Consider the following 11305-nt stretch of genomic DNA (forward strand, 5'->3'; position numbering starts at 1 on the left):
AAAAATGCATTTAGTTGTACTATTAATTTATAAATTTGATATTTACTAAGCTCAGCTTTCCTTCTAAAGATTTTGCTTACTTTGAAAGAAATATTAGAAAAACGTGTTTTTTAATTTGAACTCGTGAGTATAATTAGGCAGAGAAGAGTGACGTAATAAATTAAGCACATGATCTGAACAGTGAATTTAACATATATTGTTCATTTTCCTTTGATGATGCCTAGCGACAGACTCCACTATTTTCTTGCCAAGTGAGAAAGAGAAGACTCCATTAATGAAATCACCACTAATCCACATTACCTCAAATTTTACATTTCACTTACCTGAGTCCTCTCCAGTAAACTGGCCAAATCTGTTAATCACAGAAAAGCATACCAAGACTCTTTGAATTATTATTGAGATGTGATCAATAAAAAATTATTTGGGCTGTCCTGCTGGTTAAATTTGCTACCAAAATGAACTTGTTATAACCAGTTCACCTTTGTGACACTTAATATAAGCAAGTCACCAAAATAACCTAGGAATTTTCTTAACTGCATGTGCAGTTCAGCGTTACAGGAGCCAATCACAGCTGTCATAGGAGAAGAGAGAGGCACACTGAACCTTAAACATGCAACCAGTCGACCATATGATGCCAGAAAACAATTCATCCTCACATTCATTCTAATGGCCAATCCAGAACCACCAAGTAGCCTAACGTGTCTTTGGACTGTGATAGAAAGCCAAAGTGAATCCATGTACAGAGTAGCCGACTAGTAAAGTCAAAACCAAAACATCTTGCCGCGCGACATCAATGACAACCTATAACCACCACACCATGGTGCAAATTGATGGTTGGATGGATGGATGACCAAAAACTCTCTGTTGACTGCCTATGGAGAAGCAAAAGACATAGCACTCTAGAGTCCCCTTTTTTCATCCAGCTAAATTCTCACTAAATAGTTAAGCGTTTACATTTCTGTCTTTATTTCTAACAAAAGTTTACTTTGGACTTCTCCTCATGTCTGGGATCTAATCCTTAATGTTTGTATTTCATTGAATTGGTAGATTCTCTGTCTAATCCCAAGAGAGTTCTTCATTGCTCTGGTGTGGCCTTGTTTGATTCCTGACTGCAAATCAATTTCCTTTGCAAAAGTAAGTCCAAATCCAGTATACACACAATGTTCCTCTGTCTGAGGATGCGAGGTCATGAGGCAATGATATTTGGAACAGTCTGAATAATGTTTTAAACTAAAGTCTTGTGGTTTTAATTATAGAGGATTTGTAACATTCTGTCAACAGAATTTAGACCAGCACCTGACAAAATGACCAATGTAAGCTAATATAATTTGCTTTTGGGCACAATTGTTAAATTACCATCCACAGATTAATTTAATAAAGCAACTACTGAGTCATGGAAGATTTTTTTTCCCTCTAATCACTATGAGCCTTAAAGCTGTTACCCAATTCCAAACAGTTTTTTAAGTATGGACTGACAGGAGACTCTTGACCTCTGACTTTCACAAGATAACAAAGAAAAGTGGAAAAAACACAACAATGCCACAGGGAAAACTCTGAGACAAGCTGCAGGAACTCCTTCGAAAAGGATCCATCCATCAATTTAATGGGCTACACTGAAAGAAAGAGAAAAAAAATAGCCATGGATCTGTTTGGTAAGCTGACTCAGAGGGCATAGGAAGTCACTGTCCTGACTTCCTATGTCCTTAAATCTATCAAACTTTCACTACTGTTACAGCTTGATAGATTTAAGGATGACTATCCCTATTTCACCTCACACCTTATCTGGCATAAAAGGAAGAACTAAGAGTGGTGGAAGATTGCCAAATGAAGACTGGATCAGTGAAAGAATGTTATCTATTCCCTGCTTTGGAGTCTCTTATGTCACCTTGAGTTGTGTCAGTTCTTGCATCCTCCTTACCTATCCTGCAGCACTGACTGTCTGAACAGGTTCTGCTCGCATCTCATTATGCTTTGCAGTATTCGTGCCCTTACCTCACCCTTCAAATTATGTTAATTCTACAGAAACTTGGGAAGAGTAGCTGAGCATAAAAGAGAACATCTGGTACGGGCTACTGATAAACAAAACGGTCCCCACCATTTGGCTGAATGTGCTGTGAAACAGCATCAGAAATTCTCAAAGGACTGATGACTCAGAATGTTTTCCAATCACGCCAAAAGGTCAGACTGTTTGGAAAAGGGCTGAAATGTCCAGCAATTGCACAGACACTAGGCATTTTTTGAGAATACTCACAGCTAACATGCACTGAACACCATATGATGATACATAATCATCCATATAAATGCATACAGTTCAATGCCGTAAGACACTTGTCAGTCTGGTTTTTTGTTTGTTTGTACTTTTATCTTTGAGAACACCATGTCTGCCCCACCAGAGTGACAGGCACAGTTTTCCTCATAGTAAAAAGCTCTGCAGTCCAACTCAGAGTTCCCATGTAAATACAGCCAAACAATCCACATCTCTCTGTGTCTTCTCTGGCTGTGTGACACTTGACATAATCTCTCCATCGCCTGCGGTCATACAACTTAGCACCACTTCAGTCGTAGATCGACATAATGTGTTCTCTGTGTTTGAAAAGCAAATGTCTCCAAAGACATTCTCCATGACTCATACCACCTACGCTCACAACCATCCCTGAAAATACCCCTCTCACACACACTACTCTGTCAAAAAGTACTGAATCCTGAAACTGGGGACTTTTAAAAAGAAATGCAGCCAGAAACAAATCTCAGCAATAAGAACTTCCCATAGTATCTTGGGCCACACCCTGAGATGAGTGGAGGAAGAGAATCTCACATTTAAAGACTGAAATACTTTTCAGATGTAGCCTATAACAAATGAGACAGAAAACATGTGCACATGAAGCTGAAATACACAGCCAGTGAATTATTCTTTTTAGATGGGTATATGAAATCCATCTAAAATCTATTTATTAAAATCCAACTCACCACAAAATCTGCTGTTGTGACAGAATTTCTTCAGAAAATGGGAAATGTTGTAAAATATTGAATGGTATTGAAAATGATGACAGACACAGTGGTTGAATAAATCCAGACACATTTTCCCCCGTGGCTGCAAGAAAAATAGCCTTTAATCTAATTAAGACTTGGTGTGACCTTTTGTCTGGGTCACGACTGTGTGTGGACAGGAACTCTCTGAGCTGCAGAGAGCTAATGCATGCGGAAGAGACACGCAAGCACAAAAAAAGAATAATAAACTGTCTGCACACCTAGTCACAGCAGAACAGACAAAAACTGTTTGTAGCTCAGTTCTAGCTTTAACATTCCCAGAGGAAGAGAAAAGCACTTTGGAACACTGCCTTTGGAACAATTTCTCTCTCGCCATATTAATTACTGTGTCAAACACTTTACTCATTTGCTTATAAATAAAAGTAACTGAAGCACAAGAATACATTTGTGCAAACTACTGCAAAAGCATTTTTTTCATTCTTTGGACATTGCTTATATACTGAGGCCACAACAACCTACTATTGACTAAATATCTCTCGTGCCATTAAATCATCAGTCATAGTCAAAGGACCTTTAGAGATCTGTGTGCATGTGTGGATCAGGCTTGTTCCGGCACATTCAGCTGAATCTCTCTGAGCTTAGGATCTGGGGAATCTGGAGGCTGGATCAGTGCCTTGGGCTTTTTGTTGTGTTCCTCAAGCTGTCCCTGTGCCATTTTTGAGTTGTGGAGGGTGCGCTGTTTAATGCTGGGGAAGCTGCTGTTTTGAGAGAATGCCTTTGCCTTTGGGGTTGTGTTTGGTCTGGAGCAATGTGTAGGTGAGAGTATCCCACACGAATACCAGGACCAAGGACTCAAGGTTTTGCAGAAGACTACTGCATTTGAACAAGATGATCTGTGTCATTTATACAACATGGCAATGGTTTAAATGTTGTGGGTCATAGGATTATGTCTGTCTGTCTGGCTGCTTGTCTGTGGGCAAGATATAGTCATCACACTGGTGACCAAAATAAAGGTTGACTATGAAGAGAAATGTGTCCTCCTTATCAGATGTATGAATAAATATTGTTACCCTGCAGTGCCAACTTAAGTGCTTTTTTCCCACAGCATGTGACTGTCTAAGAAAGTGTGTTTCACAGTGTCATCATGGCAAAATTTGCACCTTGAGGGTGGGGAACGTCATTGTCATTTTGGTTTTTTGCAGAATCAATGCCTGTCTGTATGTCTTTAGCCGGATTTTTGTCAATATGATGGGTGTGGTCAGAATCAAGTCAAAGTATTATTTTGAAAGCCTGCAGTGCATAAAAATGCAGAGATATTTATTACACTGAATTTGTTGTGTTTATAGATCTGCTTTTGGTTATCAGTGACAGTTTAGGAGCGTGTCAAGTCAGCAGTTGCACAGATGGTGGCTGGGAATTTTTGTTAATCATTTTCTCAGGAGTAACGAGTTAGGAAGTCCTATTAATGGGGGCAATCAAAGCAAGGATGTGAGTAAAGAGGACAACCTAATTGAATATTAAGTGTTCTGTCTTAAGCATGTATTATGTAAACCGGGTATCTATCATATGCTCTCTTCATAATAAGAACTTGATCTATCTCAAGTCTACACTCAAAATAATCCAAACAGGTGAACGGAAACAAATATTACAACAACATTGCTGACTGTCAATGTAGGTCACTGGGCATATGTGGTTGTTTGGGCTAATGCCCACACCAGTAATGCTTTTTGTGTTGACACTAAATGGTGGAATCCAGTTACACATTTTGCTCCAGTTCACATCAGTACCACATTCTTCAGTCTCCACAGTTTGTTTTGCTCATGTTTGCTCACAGCACGACAGGCTAACAGGCCAAAAGCTGTTTGGCCCATAGAGAAAACACCTGCCCGTGAAGGCCCATAACTGGACAAGCAATACACACAAACATACATAGAAACACACACACACATTTATACTACTAGGCTTGTCAGGACTTTCTTTCACTAATGCAGATCCATTCTCTACTGCAAGGCTCACAATGGTCCTTGTTGATTCAAATCATCAAGCCCTGGGCAATAGTGAGGAAAAAACATGCACATCTATGCATGACCAAGCCCATTTTAGTTTTAAACGCAAGCTGTCATCTAGACTTTGATACATAACATTAAGGCAGCTTTATGGAGAGCAACAGGGTTTCAAAAATCAAAGCAGAACACAGTATTCTAAAATAAAATATTCACAAACTATGTGTAATACAGGTACAGACATGACTATTTCATTTTTGCTCCAGAGAAACAGTATAAGTGGAACTCAGAGACCAAGATTACTGCAATGTTAGTGGTCGTATATGGCTGTAAATGACTTTGATAGGAACTCTTAACGATTATTCAGAGATGGTGCATGTGATAGATGATTTTGAAATAACTTTTCTGAAGTTCAGAAATGTGGATAAATGACATGCGAGGATACATGGACAGAAAGGAAACTCATCTGATGTTTGTTTATTGCAAGTCCACAGGTAGCCGTTCCAGCTAGTCTCCCAAAAAGCTGCTTGGAGCATCCAGTGATCAGGAACTCAGAGTCATAGAAGCCTGAGGGGAAGGGAGTTTCTGGAAGCCAGATGTCCATTGAATACTATAGATTGAGGTTTGGCACCACAAAGTGTATAGGCATCATATCTAAAGATGAAACACTTGGGGGAATTCCAAACAGTCTGCTTCATCACAATGTCAGAGAAGCAGTTTTGATGTGATACTTGCAGCATCAGCAAGTAAGGACAGACATCAGCATATCTAACACTTCTCATGTTTAATGATTCAATTAGAATAGCTTAAACTCATTTCACAGGAACTAACACTAGAGCTGTAATGTCTCTTTTCTCATTCTCTATGCTGATAAATGCAGCAGCCTTTTTTCATGTGTTTTCATTTGCCGGTAATTTGTTGCTGGATCAAAGGCGAACAAGCTTTGCTGCCATCCTTTGGGAGTCTGGTGAAGGATCGGCAAGAAGACTGAATCAAACGGGACACAGTGAGGGGGCTGTATGCACAATTTGCCCCCTAACACAGGCAAAAGCAAGAGGAGCAAGATGATGTAAATGATGTGATAAGGCATATAAAATAAAAACAAACATCCCATACACCCAGACTTTGAGCAGACTAAAAAAAGAAAAGAAAGAAAATAAAACTGAGCAGAAACACATCAAGGCAACACAACAGAGGATTCTAAAAGAAATGAACCGTGCACAAGTCCAAGAACATCACACTTCCTGTTAGCAAACATAACTACAAAGTACTCTCTCATCTCCCGAACACACACAGAAAGCATATGGGAAAGCATTCTTGAACTGCAGTACACTCAACAAACACACACACACACACATGCATGCTTAAATTCACAGGCACAAGACACAAACACATTATCAGCCACATGTGCATATCTAAGACTGTCATATCTGTACCACCATATGTCCTATTCACTCTTTTAATCATGTGAGGCTCTCACTTCACAGACCCTCAATAGAAAGCAATGGACGCCATGGACAACCGCTGTGCCACCTGAATGCCACTTGTGTCTATTGGCTCACTTCCTCCTCTATTGATTTTGTTTGAGCCAATGAATTCCAAAAATCTTGCCAGTATATATCTAGATATATTTTTTTTAATTTTTTTTTTAGATATATTTTTTATATAGTAGGTGCAGCCAAAAATCCAAGAGTGACAACAAAATATGTGTAACTACTTTGGAAAGACCACAAAATCACTCCATCACCGAATCTGTAAACTGCAACTCTTGTAAAGAAGTAGTCTGCATCAGTTAATGATACTTGTGCCAGAGACCTGCGTGGGTGACAATTAGAAGTGAGCTACTTGCCATGTCGGCAACAAGCAATTCTTAAAATGGCTGCATCAATGGCTGGTTTTTATTTATTTATTTTTGAAAGTGCAACAAATGTGAAGGCCTGGACACTGTGACAGACAGATACAGCTGTTTGATAGTCACCAGATGTCTTCTTTTTTGCAGGTGGATAACTGGAAAATGTGTCCACTGATTACATTCCACCATAGTGGAAGTGGGTCATATCAGTTACTGTGCAAATGTGATCTGAGATTCAAGTCTGCAATAAAATACATCACTATAAAAGTGTGCCAGAATCAGGAAGGCAGTAGTAATATGTGCATTAATTTAAGATCTGTGTGTATTAAACAGATCCATGGAAGGAATTTTAATCTGCCCACTTCTTGCAGTGTTTCAGCCATTCGCAAGCCAACGTCAAACCCTCTTTCACAGTAAACCGACGCCGGTCACAAGCAAACTCAAACATGACATCACACATCTCCTTAAATCGCTGATTTACACCTGACGCATGAAGGACACAGCCCAGTTAAAATCTTGGAAATATCTTTGATTAAAATACAACAAGAACAGGAAAAGATGAGGAAGCTGCTAAATACCCTCCCAGTGCAATGAGGCGGATAATTAATCTGTCATATGCAAGAGGGGGTTATATTACAATCATCTGCACACCTCTCAAGCATTCCGACAACTTCTAAAAGTCATTTGAGTCAGCTTGCAATTTTAATCCCAGCCCGAAGCGACTCTGTAGAACAAGTAGCAGCATCAACAAACCATTTGCAAAGATTTAAATGAGTCTAACACACCAGGAACCAAACTGAATCTAAGATGAAGGTGTGAAGATCTGCGCTAATAACTTTGTGTTGGCTAAAGGCCAAGTGATCAATAAAGGAGTCTTTAAAAATAGTCAGGGAAACTTAGATGAGGGGGACAAAGCGTCAATCAGACCACAGAAGGCTATAAGGGGGCATAAAAAACATTTTTGCATTTTCAAGGATCTGTATTGTACATTTGAGTGTTCAGCTAAATACTTTACCCGCTTGTGTCGTTGTTACATGAAGCAGAACAAACAGAAACAGTGTTAGTCTCCAGCGCGACCAGGTCCTTATTAAATGGTCCATCTTTCAATGCGGGGACCTGTTTCCAGACCCAAAACTTTAGACTGCAGGCGTTGTTGCTGCTGGAACTAGGCAGCCATGTGCGAAGAAAAGGAGACAAGCCAGTGTGCAGCTCCACTTGCTTGACTGTTGAGAAGTTTTGTTGTGGTGTCTTCTCTGAGGTTCGCTCTGCTCCTCTAATTCAATTTCTCCCTCTCGCCATCACTCCCTCCCTCCCTGTGTTCTCCTCCTCCGCCTTGTCCCTCCCACAGGACGGTGTACTGCGTCGCATGGCTGCGCTGTGCGCCTCCAGGGACTCCATCATAAATCACGTTTATTACTCGCGTAATTTGTCAGTTCCCACTTCTGAGAGGTTGTCATTACCCACAGACAGCGTGTAAAGTACAACAAATTTACCTGGTAACTTGTCATAGAGATTTTTTTTGCAGAACTAAATTAGAACAGGATGCCACCTGAGTCAATTAGATACAAGATTTTTTAAAAATGGATCACTGGAAATGCTGCGCTCGTAAAAATGTGTTTTTTATTTTACGTAACAATGACCCTAATTATGCTCATATTGATGGTAATTTTTTTTTTAAATACATGTAAATGTCAGTATTTCATTATTGTTATTTTGCTTGAACACTGTTTGTTTATTGGCTGAATGAACTCAGAGAATGAGCCCACCACAGCTCAGAGTCATCATTTTAGAAATTAATAAAAGGGGCTGGGCGGGTCCTAACTTTAATTTTAGTGGCTATCCCATAGTAGATGTCTCTAATTTAGTCAAACCCACGAGAAAATAGCAGGGCTCTGTCTGCACAAAACACAAACATCCACATTGTCTCACTTTTTTTTGCAATTTTTAAATGCCAGTTAATCTGACTTAAAGTATCAAGAAGTAAATTCTGTTTAACTGCTAACAGGAATGAGAAGAAATGTCTTAGGTATAGGTGACATCTTTCCCAGTCATCTGAGCTCAAACGTGTAGCGATCATCACTTCTGGGAGCTGAATACATTCTGCCAAAAAATCTAATTAATTCCAAGACAACTGTATTCAGTTGAGACATGCTTTAAGATAAGACTTGTGAAGGCCTTGTCTAATTGGAATATTACCAAAGATAATGATTCTAGAATCCAAGCTACAGAAGGCTTTTGTAAAAATAACTGGGAGATGAAATCCCAGAGAATATTAAAGACAAAATGAGCCAAGTCATAATATCTCAAGGGAAAAGAGCCTCTAACCACAGAATGTAGAAGGCCTCAACTCGGTCATTTTCCAACAGAGCTTTTCCATATCATTTCAGTCCAAGCCAAATGCTAAGCCCCAAATTATTCAACATCATTGACTTAGCTATGATCTGAATCCAGAATATGTTCTTTTTTTTCTTAATGGTTAAATAAATAAATTCAAACTGTTAAGTGCAGTATCATTAAAGTTTGTTAATGCTCCTCACATACAAGGTCTTAAATAATCAGGCCCTATCTTATCTTAATGACCTTGTAGTACCATATCACCCTATTAGAGCACTTCGCTCTCGCTCTGCAGGCCTACTTGTTGTTCCTAGAGTATTTAAAAGTAGAATGGGAGGGAGAGCCTTCAGTTTTCAGGCCCCTCTTCTGTGGAACCAGCTTCCAGTTTGGATTCAGGAGACAGACACTATCTCTACTTTTAAGATTAGGCTTAAAACCTTCCTTTTTGCTAAAGCATATAGTTAGGGCTGGACCAGGTGACCCTGAATCCTCCCTTAGTTATGCTGCAATAGATGTAGGCTGCCGGGGGATTCCCATGATGCATTGAGTTTTTCCTTTCCAGTCACCTTTCTCACTCACTATGTATTAACAGACCTCTCTGTATTGAATCGTATCTGTTATTAATCTCTGTCTCTCTTCCACAGCATGTCTTTATCCTGTCTTCCTTCTCTCACCCCAACCGGTCGCAGCAGATGGCCACCCCTCCCTGAGCCTGGTTCTGCCAGAGGTTTCTTCCTGTTAAAAGGGAGTTTTTCCTTCCCACTGTCGCCAAAGTGCTTGCTCATAGGGGGTCATATGATTGTTGGGCTTTTCTCTGTATCTATGAAGCGCCTTGAGGCGACATTTGTTGTGATTTGGCGCTATATAAATAAAATTGAATTGAATTGAATTGAATTGAATTGAATTGAATTGAATTGAATTGAAGTTATCATTTAATAATCGTCCTTCGAGTTCTTTAAAATAAGAAAACCTTTAGGAATATGAAAATCTGAATCTGAAAATGAAAATATAAATCTATTTCCTGAATTTCCTTAAAGTGAAATAGTCCAAATTGTGGGAATAACTGTGGGCCTAATTAGAAAGAGTACAGAAAACTAGTGGTAGCAAGAGATTAGAGGAGAGTTGACAGAAACAGATGACTGGACACATTGATGTTGATTTGTTAGGTAAACAACAGTCTCCCTGACCTCCCACAGTACAAGTTTAGCTTTAGCCTGATTTAGGGCCACATTCCTGGTAGCTTTTAGCAGATAGTTACTAAGAGTATAATAGGTAGTCTGAACTTTGAGTGAGAAATACTTTTAGAGCGTGTGCTATGTACCTTTGTCTTGTGTAACTTAAAATCACATAACGATGGACAAAAGAAGTTACAGTTTCTCCTTTATTCAAAACAAACAAACAAAAAAACATGACATTAATTATCCCGACTTTACTACATGAATTGAAATTGGGACTCAAGCATAATTTATAATTATTCGTATAATGTGATAACTAAAATTTACAATAAATACACAGATGTTTATAAAAACTCCCAAATCAGTTATTCTCTTTATCCTGAACTAATGGAGCCGCTTTTTCTACAAATTACAACTCACGAGGAAACACAGAGACTTTTGTTTGGTGTGCATTTATTAGTTTAAAAGTAGGAAATCGGAGATGAAGTTTGGCAAGAAATGAAGAAGAAAAAAAAAAACAAATGAAGAATCTGTTTCTGTTTTAGTTTTCATCACTGACATTCCTATTTTTACATTTTTATTTCTTGGAAATGATCAAATTATAAACACAGTACTGGAGTGTAAAGTTAAAGGCATGTGACAGACTGGAAGCAACTCTTTCTCCCTCTGCAGGTCACTCTTTGCTGATAAATAACTGTCTAGTGTTTTTTATTACATTATCACAGAGAGAGTGGAAGTTAAGGAATCTGTTGTTATCATGTATTAGACTCTACTGTAAAACCCAAGTAATCTACAAGATGAGCACATGAACACTTAGTATTACATACTAGAGATACAAAGATGAGATTTCAGTAAGATCTGTCTGCTCCCAGTGTTGGAGAAAATGCTATAACAGGACAAGAGGCCAATAATCAGGAACAGAAATATGCATGTTTTCAGAAGGAAACAACAAC

At 38.9% G+C, this 11305-nt stretch overlaps 1 protein-coding gene across 3 annotated transcripts in view; it reads right to left on the bottom strand.

Annotated features, from left to right (window-relative positions):
* The window catches only part of col5a3a (collagen, type V, alpha 3a), a 48109-nt gene extending 39948 nt beyond the window's left edge, over positions 1-8161 (bottom strand). For 2 of the 3 annotated variants that reach the window (XM_085157158.1, XM_085157156.1), the window contains exon 1: positions 2968-6616. In XM_085157158.1, coding sequence (XP_085013284.1) covers positions 2968-3079 — 112 coding nt within the window. In that variant the 5' untranslated portion in view covers positions 3080-6616. Of the gene's footprint in view, positions 1-2967; positions 6617-7858 lie in introns of those variants that run through there. The other variant, XM_085157157.1, reaches the window with a different exon arrangement.
* Between the last annotated feature and the right edge of the window lie 3144 nt (positions 8162-11305).

The sequence above is a fragment of the Neolamprologus multifasciatus genome, chromosome 4 (assembly GCF_963576455.1).
Source record: "Neolamprologus multifasciatus chromosome 4, fNeoMul1.2, whole genome shotgun sequence".
Classification (NCBI taxonomy): Eukaryota; Metazoa; Chordata; class Actinopteri; order Cichliformes; family Cichlidae; genus Neolamprologus; species Neolamprologus multifasciatus.